Source organism: Setaria italica, chromosome IV, assembly GCF_000263155.2.
Source record: "Setaria italica strain Yugu1 chromosome IV, Setaria_italica_v2.0, whole genome shotgun sequence".
NCBI classification, from domain to species: domain Eukaryota; kingdom Viridiplantae; phylum Streptophyta; class Magnoliopsida; order Poales; family Poaceae; genus Setaria; species Setaria italica.
Window position 1 is genome coordinate 7,463,267 of NC_028453.1, and position 22,009 is coordinate 7,485,275.

Genomic DNA, 22,009 nt, shown 5'->3' on the forward strand with positions numbered 1-22,009 from the left:
TCGTGGTGTTGCTGATCGGAGTGTCTAATTGTCGTCCATCGTAATAAAATTCTCCTTTTGGATTTACCACCTCGTCCATTATGAATCCAATGAGACCTTCACATATTGCCGCTACTCTTTCTTCCTTCAAGAGTCCTTGTTGAATATTTAACATCTATAATTTGGAAATTTGTGAATGTTACATGAACAAATACATATAAGGAGCTAGAAAATAATTAACTAGTAATATATTTATTTTACGTACTTTAAAGTTGTGCGGCGTCATCTTCGGTCCCTTGGGTCCCAAAAAACTGTGCATGTGCTCACAGATGTAGTAGCCACATAGATTATTCCCGGGTTTCTGTCTTAAGCACTTCAGTGCGGAAAAAAATAAGTTATGAAATATTTGTGTTATACAATGTAATAAATGTGCAGACTGCATACGTACCGGGAAGTCTGTGTTCCATGTAAGATTTTCTTTGAATGGACCTTTGTGTGTCCTTATGAATTGTTTCCACGCGCTGCGGATTAGAATAATGAATGACATAGTGTAACAGGGATAAAATTTAGGAAATAAATTTTTGCATAGAGATAAAGGTCCAGAATTATTACAAGCCTAGCATGTCTTGCAATTCTTGGTAGTCCACCGGATCTTTCCTTAACGAATCAAAGACAATGACATGGCTTCTTTCAGGCTCAATTATAATAAGGATCCAGTGGAAGCTGCGTGCGTAAAATGTTCATGCATATTAGAGCTAACTAACATGTAGAGATAAGGAAAAAGACATCGAAAGTAGACGGTATACACACACTTACTTGAAGTTGTATGGAAGTAGTATGAAATCCTTGAATGTTTGTTTGTATAGGAAATTGTATATTTCCGCAAAGGTTTTTTCCGGCGCTAATTGTATCTGTTGTTGGTTAACTACAGATGGATCCATGAAGCCTATATGTAGGTACGCATCTCGGCGGCATGTCTGAATTAGCATCCTACATGAAATGGAAGATGAAGTTAGTACGGTGACGCACGCCAAAATTTACATGTAGAGATAAACGGACACTTACAGAATCCAAGTGCTGATCAAAGAGACGTCCAGGGTATCATGATGGTACACTTCGTATATATCCTTGAAGTCTAGCCACAGCACTTTCTCCCCTTCACCGTGAAAATCTATCGGTTTTACCTTCATGCCGATCATCTCCCTCGAGTCGGCGGATGCCATCATGTACCATTGATGGAATTCGTACATCTTTGTTGATAGCTTCCGTACCAATGAAGGCTTTACTAGAGGTTTGCCTAACTCATAAGGCCACTTCGGCTCAGGGGGCGGTGCAGTTGGCGTCTCAACTTGCCCTATGCATTCATCAAGTCCAGACCTGTTTCTTCCATGAACTTCAATACATTTGCTTGTTGATCCAAGGGCATTGCTTTTACCCGTTGAGCATCTTTTTTTGATAAATGGCTGAGGTCGGGGACTGGACCGCTGGAGGATGATTTTCCTTTCCTTTTATCCTTTTCATCAGCCTTTACTAGAGCCCGTTCATAGTTTGACAAGAGTGGTATCCTTTTCTTGGCTCCTTCTTCCATCCTGATAAAAAAGTTTAAATCTCGTCGACTTACTGGCGGTGGCTCCATCTCCCTTGCCTTTTTTAATTCGGCTTGTTTCTTGAACCACTCACTGGCCTCTCGTTGGATTTCTGCCCACTGTTCTTCATGAGACATTGCCTCCCAGTGTTCCTTACGAGTCACTTCAGGGTCCTTTGTTTTCTTCTTTCTCTGTCTTTGCTTGGGAGGCGGTGCTCGTGACTTCTTTAGTGGTGCTGCAGGTTCCTTCAAGGGGGCCGCTCTTGGTGCCGGCGACGGTGATCGGGGAGGGGTGTTGTTATTGTCGTCGTCGCTCCCAGCACCAGGATGTGGTGGAGATGGAGACCTTGATATAGATGGAAGGGACGGTCCTGGAGCAGGAGATGCCGGTCTCGAGGTATGAGGAGAAGGTCGCTGCTGGGGATCTACGGGGAGCGGTCTTGAGGTCTGAGGAGATGGCTCCGTGCTGGGAATAATGATGTAGCGTTTCTTCCATAGAATGATCCCATGAAGCGCATTTGCCAATGTCTTTTCCCCGTCGCCTCCCGGGAAGTCGAGCTCTAGACCTTCATACTGGGGATCAACTATTTGCTCGACGCAGACGCTGGCGTAGCCTGTTGGAATGTCCATGCCATGACTGCTCTGCCCTGCCAGGGTTGCTAACGCACTCCCGTACGCTACCTGTACATATAGCAGAAGTAAACAATTTGAACTCCGATCTCGAGGTCAGGATCAATTGACAAGATTGCATAAATATTATGTATAAGTATACCTTAATAGTGAGGTTGCCGACCGGTGCGTGCAACTCACATGAGGTCCGTTGCGTGATGGCATCCACGGGGAACCGTTGCTCCTCCACGGGTAACCTGGGCGTCTGCGCATCGGGGACCCCTGTAGAAGCACAACTGCTCCTGAGGCGTTGAGAAGGGCTGTCGGTGTTAGGATTCGGCAGTGCTCCAGATTGGGCCAACTCCGCAACTGCGTCGGCCACCCGCCGATTGATTTCATCCATCATTCTTTGTTCTAGCATCTGCCGCCAGCTCTCCTCGATCTGTTCCTTTCTTCGCTTCCGGCTTCTGTAAGAGGTGCTGTCGCCTCGGAAAGCGAACTTCCACGGAACCACCCCGAACCCTCGGCAACGTCCTGGGTGCTTTGGATTACCGAGGGCCAATGTGAGCTCATCATTTTCTCGGTCCACCTTCAACCTCCCAGCCTTGGAATCTTCAATGTTCTTCATGAGATGTTCGGCCTTCTCATGTATTGTGTCATTGAAAATCAACGTCCCATCCTCTTGGCTTAGGGAGCCTCCATGAGCGTAATACCAATTTTTTGATCGTTCGGGCCATTCAATAGTTGCAGGTACGATTCCCCGTTCGATCAGATCTTGTTCCATCTTCCTCCACTTGGGAATTGCTGAGCCATACCCACCTCGCCCCAAATGATGGTGGTAGCCCTTCTGACTAGCATTTGCTATGTTGGTCGTGATCTTTTTCACACCTTCTTCACTCCTCTTGTATTCAACAAATGCATCCCAGTGGTCCCTCAACTTTGGCCACGCGTTGAAGTCTGGAGTTTTGCCCTTCTTGATGTAGTGGGTATCCAGCATCTTCTTGAATGTCTGGAATTGAGTAGCCATCTTCTTAAGCGTCCACACTTTGACATCCTTCTCACTATATCCTTCGGGGAATGTGAAATGTCTCTTCACGTCTTCCCACAGCATATTCTTTTCTGTCTCTGGAAGGGCGTACGGATTAGTGCTTCTGCCCTTCCATTCTCTGATGCTGATAGGCACGTTGTCCCGGACGATTGCCCCGATTTGACTCACGCACTTCTTTGCTACTTTCTCGGGAGCAACCGGCCTGCCCTCTTCTGTAACTTCGGTGATGACAAGCCTCCCTTCCATCACCTTTGTACGACCTCGGGTCTTCTGCCCTTGTGTCGATCCGGAGGGCTAACAGTTCAAGATTCGTTAATTAGTACGTAGTAGTAACGGTGGCGTGAAACAATACAAGAATGGTTGTATATACCTCGCCGGAACCTTCCGCCACGGCAAGTTGTTGCTGCGGCTGTTGCTCTTCATTCCCATCGGCGGACATGTTGAGGAACATGTCCGCCTGGGTGCCCTCTTCATCCGTGTATGATAGTGGAACGTTGTCGCCACTACCATCACCAGCGATTATCTGCTCCATGATATACCTTGCGGTCTCATCGTCTGCCATTTCAACTATTGATGGAAACATACATAGAATCATACATGACAGTCATAGAAATCGTCTTACTACAAATTTGTACAAAGTCCTACAAAGTCCGGAATCATACATGTATATAATGAAATCATAAAATAACATGAATCGTACAAAGTCCGGAATATTTATACAAATTTCTATGAATTTTGACAAATTTCTACGAATTTCTACGAATTTTTACGAATTTCTACGAATTTCTACGAATTTCTACGAATTTCTATGAATTTCTACAAATTTCTATGAATTTCTACAAATTTCTACGAATTTCTACGAATTTCTATGAATTTCTACAAATTTCTACGAATTTCTATGAATTTCTACGAATTTCTACGAATTTGTATGAATTTCTACGAATTTCTACGAATTTTGACGAATTTCTACGAATTTTGACGAATTTCTACGAATTTGTAACAATATCCACGTGCGGTGCCTAGGTTGTGACGGCGGCGATCAGGGCGGCGGAGGCGGGACGGCGGCGGTCAGGGCGGCGGTACGGCGGAGGCGGGGACGGTTCACCGGAACCACGGGCGGTGACGGGACGGCGGAGGCAGTGACGGTACGGCGGAGGCGGGGACGGTTCACCGGAACTAGGTTGTGACGGGTGGCGGGACGGCGGCGATCACGGCGGCGGGACGGCGGATTCCACGACGGTGCATCCTACGAATTTCTAACTTCATTTTCTCTGTATCAACTCTAACTTAACAAACTAACTAGAAATCTAACTTAACAAACTAACTAGAAATCTAACTTAACAAACTAACTAGAAATCTAAAAATCTAACTTAACAAAATTAGAAATCTAAAAATCTAACTTAACAAAATTAGAAATGCCTTATCGGACACACCATTTTTTGCCTTCCATTGCACAAATTCTAGTGTCGTACCTAGTTTTTTATGGCCCTGCTGGTAACCTGGGTACAACAATTTTTGGTGATCATCTATCATGCGCTGCAACTTTGCTGCTTCCTTCTCAGTTTCGCAATCTCTGTATGCATCTCGTATCACCTGACCAAGGTCATCAGTAGGGTCATTTTCTGCAAACTCATCTTCATCAGCCTCGCCCATTGTAGTACCTGCAAAAGCTTGGCCTGCAACCCAGTCCAGAATGGTGTCATCTTCCTCCTCCTCCTCGCCATCTTCCATTACAACCCTTAGTTCACCGTGCTTGGTCTAAACCAAATAGTTAGGCATGAAACCGTATTTAAACAAGTGGCTGTGAATAGTCCCCAGGAATCCTTTGAATACTCCTTCCTGTTATTGCATTGGAAGCATGGACAACATACGAATCCATTCTCTGGCTTGTTCGCTTTTGCCACTTCGAGAAAATAATGCAAGCCATCAATAAACGCCTTGCTCCGCCTGTCTGCATTATATATCCATTGCCAGTCCATCTGCATCGTATTACGCATGAAAATGGATTACACTTGACAATGGATTACGCGTGAAAATCGATTAAAGATCCAAACAACATGGTACAATACAACAACATGAAGAAGAAAGTAGGTGAAGCTCAGCTCTCTATCAATGTGCTGGACTGGCTCGGGCTGGAGGAAGAAGAAAGTCTCTGTCTCGGGATATAGTGGGGGATGAGTTTTTATCCCGGTTAAAAACTCTAACCGAGACAAAAGGGAACACCTTTTGTCCCATCCAACCGGGATAAAAGGGTTCACCAACCGGGATAAAAGGGTCCCGCCACCGACGCCCCCCAGCTAGCCGTTGCAACCGGGACTAAAGGGGGGCCTTTAGTCCCGGTTGCAATTACCAACCGGGAGTAATGCTCCCCTCCAATTTTCCCTACCCCGGCGCACCCCCTTTTGTCCCGGGCCAACTTTAAACCAGGACAAAAGGAGTCGGATCGAAAGCCAATTCTCTACTGGTGAATGATCAATAGTTTTGGGCTAATACTTTATTTTTTTAATATAAACTATCCATCCATCCTTATCTTTTTCACGGATGAGCACGTTCTGTACTACGCTTGCAGCCAGTCCCGTGCGTCTGTGCCTGCTTCCAAGCTTTGCTCGGCCAACTCCACCAGAGTTATCCTGTGCTCGGCCACGGTGGCGGCACCAAGCTCTCCATTGGCCAAGACTTCGAATCGCAGATAGGGAAAGGAGCGCCGGTAGCGACGGTGATGCAAATGTGCTTTGCCCTCATGGATGCTGATAGCGGTGGGCCTTTGCCGGCGTCAGCCGACCCAAACCTCACGCCCAACCACACCGACCCCAAGTGCATGCCTCTCCTTCGTGCTGTTTCAACGCCAGCCATCGGTCCTTTCTCCTATCTTTTGGAGCAGCGCCGGAGTGCTTCGAGCGGCGAGACGCCGGGCAGCAAGTTCTTGGGGCCGGCACACCTCGCGGCCTACGGAGCTCTCGTTGATGGTGGAGCGAGAAAGACAGCATCTTCGAGCGTGTGCGGGTGGTTGCTGCGACATTCTGACATGAGCCCCCACGGATGAGCATGGAGGCGGCGCCCGCGACGAGCCACGAGGAGAGGTGGGGCATTCTTTTGGGCAGCGATGCCGTCAACATTAGTTTTTTTTTCCTCGACATTGACTTATATGGGCGCTGCTAGCGTCGGGACGTCCGATGGGACCATCGCAACACCAGAAACTGAGTCTGCAATATAAAGATAAACTTTTTGCAATGTCAAAAAAATACATGCCAAATATAGCTCTTAGACATCCAATATTTGAAGATCCGGGGGAAAACAAATTCCTGTAACATTTTGATATGTTTCACGTAACATCTGATCTGAATCTCTTCAAAGGATCACAACTTTGCAAAATTGACCATTAAATATCGGAGAGCATCTCATGCAACATCAAAAAAGAGCTAACGCAACAAAAAAATTCTCATATTGCGACATCAAAGGAAAAGGTTTGAAAAATCCAAAATCACATGTTGCAACATACAAAATGGTATAGTGTAACACCTAGAAATAACATATCGCAACAGCATATTTCACGCACCAGGTCATGCCGTCGTTGCCATCCTGTTACTCCAATCAACACAATCAGATCTGACTCCACTTCCGACGAGAGCACTCCCTATGTGTTGCACATCTAGATGAGGGAGACGAGGTCGCGAGCTCGCCGAGCACCGCCTTCTCGTCGTGTCGCGGCAGATGAGCTCGCCGCGCGCCACCCTATCGCTCGTCGTGTTGCAGTGGTCGAGCTTACCGTGCGCCATCCTTTCGCGGCATCGTCCTTCTCGAGGGCTCGGCCGCATATGCTCGAGCTCGCAACGACGCCCCACACTGCTGCGCTCATGCATGTTTAAGCTCATCGCGTGCATCGCTAGTGCCGCTGGAACTCGAGGTGGACGATAAGTTGAGAAAATGGAGAGGGAAGAGGCTGAGTAGATGATAGGAGAAGACGCAGCGGTTCCTTGGGAGAAGAGATTGATATTTTCATATGGATCAGAACGTTTCACGTATGATTGGGAGGATGGGCAGCAGCTCACGCGTGATAAGTGTTACGTCCGATTTTTTTATCAGACATCGGTCGGACGTAAGAGCTGCGCTTTTATATTACAACCAATTAGAATTAGAATATGATTCCAATTTCATGTACCATCACACACGAACGGGAATAACGCCGGGACTCTACGGCGACGGTCGAAACGAAAATTAACGGCAGACCGCGTGAAGGATTTCTTCCGTATAGTCGAACAGCCCGATACCGAATAGAAACCTGAAAACACTCCCGTCCGGCGGGCCGTCCCATAAAAACAAAGACGCTGCCCCGGCCCCGGCCCGTGCTCGATAACTTTTTCTCGTCCTGCTTTCCCGTGAAACCTAGGGCCCTTGCGCCGCCGCCGCGGCGAAGCGCCGAAATCTCTCCTCGTCAGATCGTTCTTTCTCGCCGCGATGTCGTCTATGTCGAGGGTGAGTTCCGATGCTTTCGTGGATCTCGAGAAAGGCGCCACCGGGGCGAAGGCGAGTTCTGATGCTTCCGTGGATCTCGAGAAAGGCGCCACCGGGGTGAAGGCGGCGGCGACGGCGACAGAGGAGGAGGAGCAGCTGGCTGTGGTGGACCGTCCTGCGATGGACCCTCGCCTGGCAATGTGTATCAAGGTTACGCTGGTGAGGGCTTTTCTCCCGCCTTCCCTTATAGGTCTATATCTTATTTCCTAACTCGGCACTGCAAGCTTGCTCAAAATTTCTGATGCTGCTGGATTCATTATAGGTCTAGAACAGTTTAGAACTAACGGATTCTCGCATCCGAAAATGATCGAACATCACTAAAACCAACTTCCTCTTTTCAATTTCAATTTCTCTCTAACAGTTATCCACTTGCTAGTTACTACTAGTATGTGTTGCTAAATTACTTGTATTGGGTATAGTTATGAACTTATGATTGATGCAATCTAATTTCTGAAAGTTAAGTAATACTACTCTTTAGTTGATGATTGAGCTGGTATAAACTCAACTTCCCAGTGAACTAATAAATCATTGCGGTGGATTGTTGAACATCAGACACTGCTACCCAAAGGAAAGAAACATAGAATGTGTGGAGAAGCCTCTGCCACTAATATTCTCATCTCTGTGCTTGATATATATAGATTATTTGTGCTGTTTTCAACAACAATCCCACACTGTGTTTGTGACAACTGACAAGAGCATTCCAATAGCTTCAGGAACTAATCTTTTGCTCTCCCTGCTTGTCTCTCCATTGTAGGATGTGTGGGCCGTGCTGTACGTGTTCTATTACATTGGCATGACCACTTTCATGGTGAGGCATGACAAGTGGGATTCATGGCCGGCTGTTCTTATCCAGTCGACAGTCTTGATATGGGCAATCTGGATGGCACCCAAGATGAAGTATGACACGAAGCCTACACGAGGAAGCGATGGCAGCGATCTTAGTACCGGACTAATAGCATATAAGAAATAAGCTAATGAGTGAGTTGAAGTGAATAAGGGGCACCGTTTAGTTAATATTTGATATGTGGTGCCCTGGTAGAGGTATTGGACTGGTAGCATGCATGGTGCCTGCTTTTAATCTATAGCTGTTGAGCTTTGGTACATCCTTTTGATAAATGGAGCATGCACCAGATGGATGTGAATTTCATTTTGAGTGAATACAACTTATATTGAGTGGGTAGCTTAATGCCCCTGACCTCTAAATGTTTATTTCTTGTGTAATAACTTAATGCTCCTGACCTCTAATTGGTGTAACTTAATGCCCCTGACCTCTTGGTCCAGTGTTGTTCATAGATGCTCAAAATGAATATGGAGTGTGTAACTTAATGCCCATGACCTCTTGGATCAGAGTAACTTAACGCATGGGCAACAGTTGTTGGCTTATATCTGGAACTTATATGATAGTGTCTTCAATCTTTACTGTAATAAAATTGACACAGATCTGAAAAATATTGTTGGCAATATTTCTGATACCTTACTAACCAATTTCAATACATCATTGGCAGAACTTACGTATCAATTGGACTCAAGTCTGAAATTGTAAAATAATGTGAAAACGGCTACTTGGGACAATAATCTCTAGGTTAACCTCCTTGCCCGTTAAACAATATCAACAGACCACTCTGACAGATATACAAGAATGAAAAAAAAAACCTTCTCACCACCGGATATATTGACAATATTTTTCCAGCTTTTCTTGGGAAGCCTCACTGAAAATAACACCTGATGATGAAAATGGGTTCAAGGAATCAACAAGTTCCAGTTCGGCATCACCTTGAGCCTTCAAGAAGTAATTATCTGAAATCAAAAGGAGTTGGAGTTATTTTGCTATTTTGAAACCATATTGTTATTTTAAAAATCATTTCAACAAGTGCAACACACCCATAAGATAAAATCAATACAGCTATCACAGCCTTGTTGAAATTGTTTGCTAAAGTCACCAGGCTCTCTTATCCTTTCCCATTTGATGTTTGATCCCTGCACTTTTCCTTTGATCACCGCGTTGTAGATTGGTTTTGCTAAGCATTATTTTTTCAGACATGACAAATGAGGAGATTTAATTATTTTCCTTTGTTATGATCCCATTCTTTTCCCACCTCATCCCTCAATATTAAAAAGCAATGAAACAGGTCGTGCGGTTAAAAGATTTAATTGAAAAGGGTTAAGCAAGGATAAATCTCATTGTCTTTGCCTTCATGGTTTGTGCGCATAAAGTAAAACAGAGGTGCTACACTATAGGATGCTATATGTATTCAGTACCTGGTACATCCCCTTCAGTTTCAAAGATATTATGTTGAATCTAGTATGAACTCATCTATCATGAAGTAATATATTATGTATTCCAGATTCGAGGTCAAGTCTTTAAGATGAGCTTCCAACAACGCCACTACCTCCATTGCCCTTTTCATGTCACACGGGCCATTGAGTTGCTCATCACCAAGAGTCATAAAAGTTTCTCAGGATCAAATGATCAATAGCATCCTTTTGGATCCTGAAAAGGCAAAAATTACAAGAAACTACAGAAAACATACAAGTCACAAAAGTTACAGAAAACAATAGCATTTATACACACTGGTCCATGTGTTTGGCAAGGTTATCTGAATGTCATCAAGCCTTTTCTTGAATGCTTTCACCTTCATTTCCCATTCCTTGGAAAGCTTTTTTGTATGTTGCAATTCGTGCTCAGCATCAACCTGTTTTATGGCCAAACAGATAAGGTTGTAAACAATACAGTAGAACTAATTAAGGCCCTAATATTTGACAAGGTGTAAAACACATACCTCAAGGCTCTCAGTTCATCCAGTGCTTTCTCTGGTTCGGTGTATTCTTCCATGGTTTTGTCGAGCTCATCCTTATGGCTGTCTATCATCTAAAAGACAAAAAGTGCAAACACAATCAGGGCAATGCCAACCGATAAAGTTCAAATGCAATGGAGCAAAAACTGGAAAATCGTATATCTAATTAATGACTCAGAAACAAATTAAAAGGCTTAGTAGATTTGTTTCTGGAACTGTTGCGGTGTCAATGTCACGCAGAATTCTCATTGTTCAATGACAAGGTAAGCCAAGGTTTGAATGGCAAAAATAATTAGGAATTGAACTGGCAGTCAGGTAGCCAGATAGCTTAACAATAGGCAAAGCACATTGACTTGACAAATTGCAACGGTCTTGTTTCCAATTAGAAAAAAAATGGTGCAGGGTAAAAAGAAGGGGGTGGGGGTATAAAGGTATACTTTTTGTTCCATCAACTATTTCTCAGCAGATGCAACAACTAACCTTCCTGTATGCTCAATAATTTGATTTTCCCATGGTTCAAGTTCAGTTCTTAATTGAGTAAGTTCATGGCTCAGCGCTGATCTCAGTTTCTTCTGTAATTACAAAAAAGGAAAAGTATGGTTAATGGTTATCAGACATAATAATTCAATGAGCAGGGACAACATCACAACAAAGACTAACTTCAACTCGAGCTGTGGAGTCAGATTGGATGATTCCTCCAACCCTTTTGTTGATTCATCACATTTTGACGTATGTATTAATTACAACTGAAACCATTTAAATATTACCTTTTCAGCATTGTCCTTCAGCTTCTCGATCTTCAGCTTAAGATGCTTTAAATCTTCGCTATATTTTACATATTTACTCTAAGATTATTGAACTGATCCTTGCAGTCTTCATGATAGCTTGTTAGCTCTTTTTATGATTCCCCCCCCCCCCCCCCCCCCCCCCCTCTTTTAGGGTACTCTGGTACCCCTTTATGCTGTTGTCCTGTACAGTTTCTTCTATTTTTTTTTAATATATCATTTCACAGTGGGGACCTCCCCCGCTGTACATTTTCAAAAAAAAAGATATAAAATGAACACATAAGAATAGAGGCACCTCCTGGTAGAAAACAACATGTTTTCCTAACCTTCAAATATAGGAAATAAATAAACTTTCATTCAGTCATGGTTTAGGTTACAGTAACTTTGAGACACTGCCTCTTGCCTTTTGACAAGTTTATTATTGTAAATAGATTCCATCTCTTTCACAGTTTGAGAATTCTACTGAATATTCTCCCTAGATTATAACCAATATGCTTACTCAGAGGCAAACTATCAACAAGTTCAGATTTAACCAAGGATAAACAAATTCAGATTTACCTATGATGAACAAGTTCAGATCTGACCAAGGATAAACACACAATTTCACAAATCGATCAGCACTGCAGGAAACCTAAAGGAACAGGTATGCCAGTAACTAGCATTTCATTTGACATGAAATTTATGACAGACCAATTATCAGCCATCCTAGAAACTAAACAGAACAAACAAGGAAAGCTCGCACGCTGCAACTTCGCAGCAAGTCTGGAGTCTGGACCATCAACAAGTTCAGATTTAGCCGACGTCAAACACAAATTCACAAAGGATGAGCAACGCAATAATCCACAAGACCACAAGAACAGGAAGCACAGATAGATGCCAATCAGTAACTTCTGATACCATTACCATAAGATGTTCATAACAAGGTCATCAGTGACCATCACCATCCAAGAAACTAAACTCTGCAGGACGAACAGAAAGGTAAACAGGTCGCTTCAGACATCAGGCACGAGACAACACCACCACCAAAAAGAAACGTCTCCCTCTTGTTCGCAACCTCTCTCTCCATCAGCAAAGATTACTCCAGTAAACTACTACTAGTGCACTGCAACTACGATAGGGACTGCAACTACGAGACCTGGACGGACCGATTCGATCCCCACCCCTACTCGACCTTGATCTGGAACACGTCCTTGCGCTCCTCGTCCTTGATCTTGGGAACGGTCACCTTGAGCACGCCGTTGTTCATCTCCGCCTTGATCTGGTCCATCTTGAAGGCCTCTGCGGGGAGCTGGAAGCGGCGGCTGTACTTCGCCGGGCCCTTGTTGTCGCCGTCCTCGGGGTCCTTGTTGCCCTCGCCCTTGATCACCAGGATGTTCTTCTCCGCCAACACCTTCACGTGCTCCTTCCCCAGCCCCGGCATCGCCACCTTCAGCTGCAGCGCGTCGTTGTCCTCCTTCGACACCCACCACCCGCGCCCGGAGAAGCCGGTCCCGGACGCCGCAGCGCCGTTCTCCATCAGCGACAGCAGCTGGGTCAGCTTCATCGGCTCGCCGAACAGGTCCCGCGCGCCTGCAGAAAACCCCAAATCATCAGTAATTCAGTACTCGGCTTCGCTTCGTCAGGTTCGAGGGAACAAACGGAAGGGAACGAGCAAACGCGATACGGTACGTCGGTACCTGGGGAGAAGTGCTTGGGGACGGAGAGGTCGAGCGCGCGGCGGTGGTCGAAGGCGGTGTCCTCGCCACTGGGCTCCTCGGTGGTGTTGGGGGAGCGGGCGGAGACGACGGACTTCCCGAGCACGGACGACGCGTCGACCGCGGGGAGTTCCTTGACGAGGACGGCCTGCGGGGCACCACTGACGGCGACGGACGGTGCGGCGGGGAGCTCCTTGACGAGGACGGATTGCGGGACACCATTGACGGCGACGGAAGGCGCGGGAGGGAGCTCCTCGACGATGCCGACCTGCGGGACACCATTGACGGCGACGGAAGGCGCGGGAGGGAGCTCCTCGACGATGCCGACCTGCGGGACGACGACGGACGGCGCGGCGGGGAGTTCCTTGACGAGGCCGGCCTGCGGGACAACCTTGACGACGGCGGCGGAATCCATGGATGGATCTCCCTCTCTCTCTTCGCTCCCTCCTCTCTCTCTTCGCTCCCTCCTCTCTCTCTCTACCCTTTGCGATGGGGGTTTTGGATTCTAGCGGTGCGCTGCGAGGAATGCGTTGACAGCGACGGAAGTGGGGTGGGTGTTAGCAGGAGATTACTTGGGAGCCAAGGGGACAGAAGGTTCTACAGTGTGATTTGGGATCGACGATCCCCGCACGCCGGGTCTCTGGCTTTACGATTCGTGCGGGCTCACAAGTGGTCATGTCCCCCAGCCCAAATGGCTTCCGTTGGACACCAAAATATCTTCGCGATTTCTTGGGGAGGGGATGGCCAAATGGGACATGCAGCTCTGTTTGGATGGATGAGTCACTGAAAGTGGGCCACACCCTCTCCGTTCTCCCCGGTGGCCTCTCAAGAAGGGCCGAAGGCACAAACAAAGTAGACAAGTAGTAGTTCAGGTCCATGGGCCATGGCTGGTTGTGTATGCTCATAATGGGCCTTGTGCATTATTATGGCTTGTGTTGCATTACAAGTGGGCCGATGCCATACTGTTGAACTGGACATTTTATTAATTCCACATTTCCATGGATTCAAACATGTGAAAAGAAAATTGAGCACATGTACGAACAAGGTTGGCACACACGAACACACATTCCATGGAGCCATCGGACTACATGTTGGGTCGGCACGACGTACAGTAGGATCATGTCAGCTAGTAGTGAGCGCTGGATTTGAAGGGGATGGCCCTGATCACAACCTGGTGGTACACCGCAGCAAGCGCCGCTCCGGTGAACGGCCCCACCCAGAAGATCCACTGGCATTCAACACAAGCATTATCGAAACCATCAGAGTTTAATTTTGATCAGCAATTCAGCATATAGCATCATGATGCAGCAGTACGGTTGTTTTTTCCCTGTAGAGTACAACAAGAACTTACGTGCCCGTGCCAGCCGTGCGGCCTGTCGTAGATGATGGCGGCGCCGAGGCTCCTGGCGGGGTTGATGCCGGTGCCGGTGATGGGGATGGTGGCGAGGTGCACCAGGAACACGGCGAGCCCGATGGGCAGCGGCGCGAGCACCGGGACGTGGGAGTCCCTGGCGCTGCGCTTGGCGTCGGTGGCGGAGAACACGGTGTAGACGAGCACGAACGTGCCCACGATCTCGGCGCCGAGGCCGTCGCCCTTGGTGTAACCCGGGTTCACGGCGTTGGCGCCGCCGCCCGCGGCCTCGTATAGCGCGCCACCGACGAGCGCCTTCACGACGCCGGCGCCGCAGGCAGCGCCAAGGCACTGCATCACCGCGTAGTAGCCCGCCCGCGGCAGCGACAGCTTCCGGGCCAGGAGGAGCCCGAAGGTGACGGCCGGGTTGATGTGGCCGCCGGAGACGCCAGCGGTGCAGTAGACGAGCGCGAAGATCATGCCGCCGAACGCCCACGCGATGCCCTGGACGCCCACCGTGCCGCACTTGGAGGGGGAATTGCTGACGCCCATCACGGCCAGGACCGTCACGTAGAGGAAGAGGAACGTGGCCACGAACTCGGCGATGCCGGCACGGTAGAATGACCAGGACGAGAGCTCGGCGGCGTCGAACAGCGGCGCCGGCGGCGGCTCGGTGTAGTCGCGGCCCAGGTCGTCCGCTGCCGTCGCACCGATGGGGTGCCGCTCTGGGAAGCGGTCCACGCCCACGCGCACGTCCTCGTCGTCCTGAAACCTGTCCTGCAGCTTACCTCCTGCCATGGCCGTGGCTTGCTGAGCTGCTACGAGCTCGATCAGTTGATGGAGACGTGCCAAATGGCAAGTGCGAGCTGCTAGCTTGCAATAGTGAGCGTGGACTGGATGGAGCGACGAGCGAGTTAGCCACTGTGTTCTTATAAAGGCTGCAGCGGAGTGGCATTGGTTACACGGAGTAGGGCCCATGTCGAGTAGTGCGTGGCGCAAATGGACAAAGTGATTTTGGGGTTAATCAACGGTTGATGGCTGAGAATGTCATGGCGGGCAAGTGATACGATCAGTATTGGCGTAATTCAGATGCAAGCAAGAGCAGAGAGACAGAATGGGCGGCAGCCGCAGCGGCATCCCTGACCACACGCACAGGCTCAAGCCCCCCCTGCTGTGCTGAGTGGCCTATTGACCCAACAACTCTGACCTAATCCTCCCATTGCAGCAGCAGCAAATGGAACTGGAATTCCGTTCTCCAAGTCCGGTCCATTGCACTGCTAGTCAGCTACTTGCACTCGAAAAACTTAGTAGCAGTATCTTTTCCTATGTTCCTAGGGCGTGCTTGGAAAGTTGGAACAAAGGAATTTAGAGCTGATGTGTTTGGGGTAAACATTTTTTTAAGGATGAAATCAATCTAGGATCTGCAAGAAAAATTCTAATACTAGCACGGGAAGTTTCATCCTGAGGTTTAGTACCAGTTACATTTTGACCCGATACTAATGTGAGTATTAGTACCGGGCCTATCGGATAGTCCCCGAGAAAGCTCCTGCGATCCCTTTAGTACCCGGTAGAGCCTCCACCGGTACTAAAGGCCTTACCGGGTGGAGCCTCCACCGGTACTAAAGGTCCTGAGGCACATTAGTACCAGGTGGAGCCTCCACCCGGTACTAAAGGGGTCCTTTAGTACTCCACCTGGTACTAAGGTCCCGTCCACCCATTACCGGTCGCTCCTTATCCTCCCGTCTCCTCTCACAACTCTCACAGCTTATCCTCTCCTCTCTCACTCACAGCTCTCACAGTAGCGGCGACGGCGGGCGGGAGCGGCGGCGAGAAGAGCGGAGGAGGGCAGCGGAGGGCGGAGGGCGGGAGCAGCGGAGTGCGCGGGCGGGAGCGAAGGAGGGCGAGCGGGCGGCGGGGCTGGGCGGAGGCGGGTGGCAAAGGGGGTGGGGGGAGGGCGGCAGCAGCGGGGGGTGGAGGGGGCCGGCGGTGGGAGGTGGGGGCGGGGCTGAGCTAGGATTTTAATTTTTTTAATACCCTTTAGTACCGGTTATCTTAACCGGTACTAAAGATCCCTTTTAGTATCGAACTACCAATACTCTACTAACAATACCCTACTAAAGGGGTTCCCAACCAGTATTAAATGTGGATTCCCTAGTAGCGTAGGATTTAGACGTGAGCATTTTTTTACTAGCCAGGCTCGACCCCTCACATTTTCTCGAGCTGGACATGGTCATGCACTCTACTTTGTCGACCCTGAGACGCATAACGTGACAATCTTATCTTACTTAAATTTATTTACAAAATTCTATAACCAATAGGATCTCCTGTGAGTAAATCCATCAAGAAAACACATATAATTTTTATCGCAATATTGCAGTGTTCACATGGTGATGGAGCTTCTGTCATATTCTTGTTTGATTGGTGGGACTTTGGCACCTTAAAGGTGCGGTTTCCACAACTCTTCCAATTTTGCCTTGAGCAAGAAGATCTCGGTGAAGCTTTCCGAAGGAAAATCTCCCCTCTCGTCAGGTGCATCATCATAAATGTCTAAAAGTTGCAAGTATTTTTCCCCCCTCTCTCAGCTGTCTTTTGTCTCGGCACCGTCACCGTCTGCGAGGATGACGGTCTTGGATTTAAATTGTTTGTCTAGTGATTAATTTTTTTTCCTTCGGGACAACAAGTTTGTTCTTAAACAAAACTATTATCAAAGCAGTCGTTACTAGCATTTGCGATCTTGTCAAACTTAAATGCTTCATCTGATGAAATATAGGTCTGTCTAAAATTTTTCAAATAAAAGTTTGCTATAAATACCTAAAATTTTATATAGATTAACAATGCAAGATTGATACCACTAGGTTCTTCATGAAAAATTCTTTTATAATATATAACTATTTTAAATTAAAATAATATATTGTTTATGAATATTGTGATATTGCTAGTTAAAAGTGTCAAATATATATCCAAATTTCGTGGCTAAACCTTCCACATGGTCCAAATGTGGTCGGGCCTCAAAACTGTAGTCCAAATCGATTGAAAAAAGGAATGTGATGGGCCTAGTTAGCCCAGCAACACACCCCATCCTTGGTCCGACACGCTCCCGCCGGCTATATAAGTATATAACCTGCGAGGCCCCCATTTTTTTCCCTAATCGGCTAATCCCCGGCCCCCCACGAGCCTCACCCGGTCACCCCTCCCGAATCGCGGACCGCATCAGGTTTCGTCTAGCAGCCGAGTTCGCACGCGGCACGGCGGCCATGGAGGACGAGGAGCACGAGGTGTACGGCCAGGAGATCCCCGTCGACGGCGAGGACGTCGACATGTCCGGGGCCGGCGACGACGCGGCCAAGGTCCCGCTCCGCACCCCTTCACCTCCGCCGCCGCCCCCTCGCCGCCCAAACCCTAGCGGTGGTACTGACCCGTGCTCGCGTGCGCAGCTGCAGGAGCTCGACGAGATGAAGCGCCGCCTCAAGGAGATGGAGGAGGAGGCCGCCGCGCTCCGCGAGATGCAGGCCAAGGTCGCCAAGGAGATGCAAGGTTCGGAATCCCCTTCCTCGTGTGTGCTACTTTTCCCCTAAAAGTTACAAGATCCACGTCGTTGCGCAAAAGTTTTGCGTTAGCTTGCAGCTGCTTATCAATAGTTGCAAATTAGCTGGTTCGATTAGAACTTGGAAGCTATATGATTTGCTGTGCTGGTTTGTTTTCGTTGATGTGTGTAGGGCCAATGCGCAAATAATTTGCGTTAGCATGCAGCTGCTTATCAGTAGTTTCAAATTAGCGGGTTCGATTAGAACTTGGAAGCTATATGATTTGCTGTGCTTGTTTTCGTTGATGTGCGGACATTGTAGTAATGCAGGGTGGTTGGGGAAATTTGTATTAAATTGCATCTGCTTATCGGTAGTTGGGAATTGGCTGATTGTGTTAGAACTTAGAAGCGAGATGATGTGGTGTGGTCATTGTTGCTGCTGCGAGGACATGGTGTTAGTGTGTTACTGCTCATCTATAGTAGGGTGGGTGAGCAATTCTGCATTAACTTGCATCCGCTTGTCAGTAGTTGGGAATTGACTGGTTGCTTTAGAAGCCATGTGGTCGTTGTTTAGATTTTTGTTTTGGTTGCTGCATGGATGTGAATGCACCACATGATATTACCCTGTAATATTACTGCTTGGGTAGCTTTTGTGTTTAATAGGCTCCGTGTGGGATGGGTGTTTGTGACCTGCATCTCTGTTTTATATCCTCTGTTATCATGGTCTTTCTGTCGAGCTAGAAGGCTTGCCATGATAACAAAATTCTAAGATGACTTTGTATTTGGTATCCGCTCCATTTTCCATTGCAATAACTTCAGCTTTCTGTTTTAGCTGAACCTTGGTGTTTGTCCGTACATGTATGGCATGTTTGGAATAGGAACATATGTGTCATTGGTCTTAAATTTTTAGGTTTTAGTAATCCTATGGATTTGGATCCCAATCATCCCCTATCCAACCTGAGCCTTTGTTTGATTGCATTTTGTAATATACCTATATTCATTAATTTTTCTGTAGGTGTAGATCCTAATGCAACCACATCTGAAAACAAAGAGGAGATGGATGCTCGGTCAGTATTCGTTGGAAATGTAAGTTTAATCTCTTCCCTTTATATAATTTAAGAGGACTGATGTACAATTCAGTATTTCATAACCTATGGCTATGCATATATCTGATGATTCGCATTTTGGTCCTTGTTACCAGAATATGTTTTTCGAACTAAAGATATAAAATTGGTTTAAAATATTATAGTTGGGGTTTTAATAATGATGTGCTTGCCTTTTTATTTGTTTTTTTCACTTCCAGTATATAATATGTCTCTTTGGGTGGGGGCTCCATTAGTAATCTTATTTCAACGTGGGGTTTGTATTATCTGTAGTCCCTGCTGCAAAATTCCATTTCATTGAACAACAGGACTTGGTCTTATTGTCAGTTCATGATACAAATAATAAGTTGTCTCCTCTATCTTTATCTATTTCTTTTTGTTTTTCTCTGTTGCATTGATTGAGCAATGGCCATGGTCGCAGGTTAGTCTGCTGTAATCAAGCCTTTCAATCAAAGTTTTGGCATCTGGTTGAATCTCAGCACAAGTTCTAGTGTTAGCTTAATGGGGGAAAGAAAAAGAGGAAAAATCCTATAAAGAAGTTCTTGAAAAAAAAGAAAGAGAAAAAAATGAAAAATAGAAAAAAATGATTTGAAAAAAGTAAAAAAAAGTACAGAAAAAAGATGAAAATATAGAGAGGAAAAAGAGATATCATAGACTAGGAATTATCCCCCAAGGTAGCCAGCAGAGAACGTGTCAGGCACATTCCTGGTACTGATGTGGCGTGATATCATTAGCCATTTACTGGCACAGTTCATAGGCATGACATGTAAGTTTGACCTCACATTTATGCTGAGTATACTGTAATCATTGTATGCTTGTGTTGAAGCTTCGACCGTTGGGATTTACACTTGATGTTTCTTCTGCAGTTTTGTATTGATGTTTTCCCTCTTTCATGCTGAAACATTCTCTTTGGCACTTCTTAATCCATTTTTTAAAGAAGTCAACTTCAATCCATTAGTTTGCCTTGTGTGTGATCTTTGAACACTTCTTAAGCATCGAAGTGTATCCTTTTGTCTTATGGGTACATGGCATAGTGCCATAATATAAACAGTAAATATAGCAGGGTGCCAAATCATATTATAATAAGCTAAAGCCCCAGTGCTTCATGATAATTTATGTATGTCATGTGGCCCTGATGAGAACTTCTCTTTATTTGTGGTTGAAGATTTCATAATTTGACCAACTATATCCTAGAAAGTAGAAACTTCTCATTAACTTCTGGTCAAACTCCATTTTGTGTCAGAAAAAATTGTCATCTTCTAGAGAAGATATTCATATAGGTGTACTGGATGGTGCTAGCAATGGACTGTTTTGTCTTTGTTGTCATTAGACATAATGCTTGTGGACTATTTCTAACTGCGGGTTCTTAGTTTGTTTTATTTATGTACAACCTATATGTTTATCATTCAAAAACCTTCATCTATGTAATTAGTGAATCGCCTGGCACATCGTAAATACATGTTCCTTTTCGAGGCTATGCACATGTTTCTGGCAAGTTTGCATTCATTCATTTAGCTCAGCTATATGCTGGAAGATGCAAAGTAGATGTTCTGTAAAGTTAAAATAGTTCCATATTAATCTTTTGACTGTGACATGGTGCCCTTAAATTTTAATAGTTATTTTATGTCTGGGAATTTGCTCTATTGTGCAGTGGCAATGTGGTGTTAACTTTGTAACCACTGTAGAGCAAGTTTAGGGACTTGGCAGGGATAATGAAACTAGCTGGGACATCACTTTTTGTCAAACTACAGGCTGACCTAGATGGGTTTATAGGAACGGTGTTTAAGAATTAAAGTCACATCTGGACAAATTTGAGTAGTTCTGGTGCAACTTGTCTCATATGATATTTGGAACAGCTGACTTGTGACTCATGTACTATTTTCGTCTATGTGAAGAGAGGCACCTTGAGTGACTTTTTGTGGATGCTTCAAATGAATTGTTTATTGTCTGCAAAAAATTTAGATTCAAAGTCTGGTTTTGGTTGCATCTTGTCAGCCGATTGGTTATTGAATTACATGGAAATACAAATCCACTCACTTTTTGTGTGATCACAACTGCAGGTTGACTATGCCTGCACTCCAGAAGAAGTACAGCAGCACTTCAATTCTTGCGGAACTGTCAACAGAGTGACAATACTGACTGACAAGTTTGGGCAGCCTAAAGGTTTTGCTTATGTGGAATTTGTTGAAGTTGAAGCTGTTCAGGAAGCTGTTAAGCTGAACGAGTCAGAGTTGCATGGCCGCCAACTCAAGGTGTGAATCTTGTTATTTCTTGCTTTCACTAAGTACAGCTGACGGTCTATTTCCATTTTGCTCCCTCCATTCCCTTATTCTTCAGGTAAACATTCGCATTTTGAGATTAGTACCTTGTTTTTTTCCTCATCAGGTGGCACCAAAGAGGACTAATGTTCCTGGGATGAAGCAACCCCGCGGCCGAGGTTTCAATCCATACCATGGGCACCCCTACATGAGGCCGTATGGTTATAGTCCTTATGGCTATGGGTGAGTTGTCAACTGTCTACTTAGCTTCATGGCATCTGGGCAGACCTTATTACGATCACTCAGCTTTTCTAACTCCCGTTTGTTTTTGTTGATGCGCAGGAGGTTCCCCAGATTCCGCCGCCCGCGCAGACCTTATTTTTGAAGATCAGGTCTCCATAGAGTTGTCAGCACATGGACCATAGTCGGTTCAAATTGAAGAGGAAGCTGGACCTTATCCCTGCGTTCTGTTATTTCATAGCTTGACACCATCTTCCCAGACATGTTTCTGAATTGACAGCGTTTAAGGCTTGTACTGTATTGTTTACTTTCAGTGACAGTTGTGTAAAACGATTACGATTTGGTTACACGTAAGGTACTATTGTGAATTGTGATGTTGCTGTTGCGGCGATAGAGGCCACTATTAACGTGTGTTGCTTGAATGAATTTGAGGTTGGCATATGATCGTCTTATTTTAGGCTAGTGCATCTTTACTTCTTTATCACATCTAACTATTCCGTTCACCTAAATGTGGAGATGTCGAGAAA

At 46.1% G+C, this 22,009-nt stretch overlaps 4 protein-coding genes across 8 annotated transcripts; 2 read left to right on the top strand and 2 right to left on the bottom strand.

The window, feature by feature from the left end:
* Nucleotides 1-7,555: 7,555 nt before the first annotated feature.
* Nucleotides 7,556-9,025, top strand: LOC101765949. The gene is made up of 2 exons (XM_004964904.3): nucleotides 7,556-7,892; nucleotides 8,488-9,025. Exons 1-2 carry the CDS (start codon nucleotides 7,677-7,679, stop codon nucleotides 8,701-8,703), a joined length of 432 nt encoding a protein of 143 aa, XP_004964961.1. The 5' UTR covers nucleotides 7,556-7,676; the 3' UTR covers nucleotides 8,704-9,025.
* Nucleotides 9,026-12,183: 3,158 nt separating this feature from the next.
* Nucleotides 12,184-13,531, bottom strand: LOC101766359 (26.2 kDa heat shock protein, mitochondrial). The gene is made up of 2 exons (XM_004964905.2): nucleotides 12,990-13,531; nucleotides 12,184-12,882 (listed from the first exon to the last, which is right to left on the bottom strand). The coding sequence occupies exons 1-2, from the start codon at nucleotides 13,420-13,422 to the stop codon at nucleotides 12,476-12,478; spliced, it is 840 nt and encodes a 279-aa protein (XP_004964962.1). The 5' UTR covers nucleotides 13,423-13,531; the 3' UTR covers nucleotides 12,184-12,475.
* Nucleotides 13,532-13,941: 410 nt separating this feature from the next.
* Nucleotides 13,942-15,246, bottom strand: LOC101767041 (aquaporin PIP1-6). Its single transcript, XM_004964907.1, has 2 exons — nucleotides 14,359-15,246; nucleotides 13,942-14,235 (listed from the first exon to the last, which is right to left on the bottom strand). Exons 1-2 carry the CDS (start codon nucleotides 15,154-15,156, stop codon nucleotides 14,134-14,136), a joined length of 900 nt encoding a protein of 299 aa, XP_004964964.1. The 5' UTR covers nucleotides 15,157-15,246; the 3' UTR covers nucleotides 13,942-14,133.
* A 2,253-nt stretch (nucleotides 15,247-17,499) lies between these two features.
* On the top strand, nucleotides 17,500-21,921 carry LOC101767449 (polyadenylate-binding protein 2). 5 transcript variants are annotated; one of them, XM_004964908.2, is made up of 6 exons: nucleotides 17,500-17,705; nucleotides 17,793-17,892; nucleotides 18,897-18,967; nucleotides 21,045-21,236; nucleotides 21,370-21,485; nucleotides 21,585-21,921. In XM_004964908.2, the coding sequence occupies exons 1-6, from the start codon at nucleotides 17,613-17,615 to the stop codon at nucleotides 21,625-21,627; spliced, it is 615 nt and encodes a 204-aa protein (XP_004964965.1). In that variant the 5' UTR covers nucleotides 17,500-17,612; the 3' UTR covers nucleotides 21,628-21,921. The 5 variants fall into 5 exon arrangements, with proteins under 5 accessions (XP_004964965.1, XP_004964967.1, XP_004964966.1 ...); XM_004964910.2 differs by having other exon boundaries at nucleotides 18,903-18,967; XM_004964909.2 differs by having other exon boundaries at nucleotides 17,799-17,892.
* The last annotated feature ends 88 nt before the right edge of the window (nucleotides 21,922-22,009 follow it).

Excerpts from the sequence above, each read along its gene's own strand:
- LOC101767449 (XM_014805140.2), top strand. The coding sequence starts at position 17,613 with ATGGAGGACGAGGAGCACGAGGTGTACGGCCAGGAGATCCCCGTCGAC. Across the intron at positions 21,237-21,369 it reads TGCATGGCCGCCAACTCAAG|GTGGCACCAAAGAGGACTAA; the intron begins GTGTGAATCTTG and ends TTTCCTCATCAG. Across the intron at positions 21,486-21,584 it reads TATAGTCCTTATGGCTATGG|GAGGTTCCCCAGATTCCGCC; the intron begins GTGAGTTGTCAA and ends GTTGATGCGCAG.
- LOC101767041 (XM_004964907.1), bottom strand. The coding sequence starts at position 15,156 with ATGGCAGGAGGTAAGCTGCAGGACAGGTTTCAGGACGACGAGGACGTG. Across the intron at positions 14,236-14,358 it reads CGCACGGCTGGCACGGGCAC|TGGATCTTCTGGGTGGGGCC; the intron begins GTAAGTTCTTGT and ends GTTGAATGCCAG.
- LOC101765949 (XM_004964904.3), top strand. The coding sequence starts at position 7,677 with ATGTCGTCTATGTCGAGGGTGAGTTCCGATGCTTTCGTGGATCTCGAG. Across the intron at positions 7,893-8,487 it reads TGTGTATCAAGGTTACGCTG|GATGTGTGGGCCGTGCTGTA; the intron begins GTGAGGGCTTTT and ends TCTCCATTGTAG.
- LOC101766359 (XM_004964905.2), bottom strand. The coding sequence starts at position 13,422 with ATGGATTCCGCCGCCGTCGTCAAGGTTGTCCCGCAGGCCGGCCTCGTC. Across the intron at positions 12,883-12,989 it reads CCCCAAGCACTTCTCCCCAG|GCGCGCGGGACCTGTTCGGC; the intron begins GTACCGACGTAC and ends GGTTTTCTGCAG.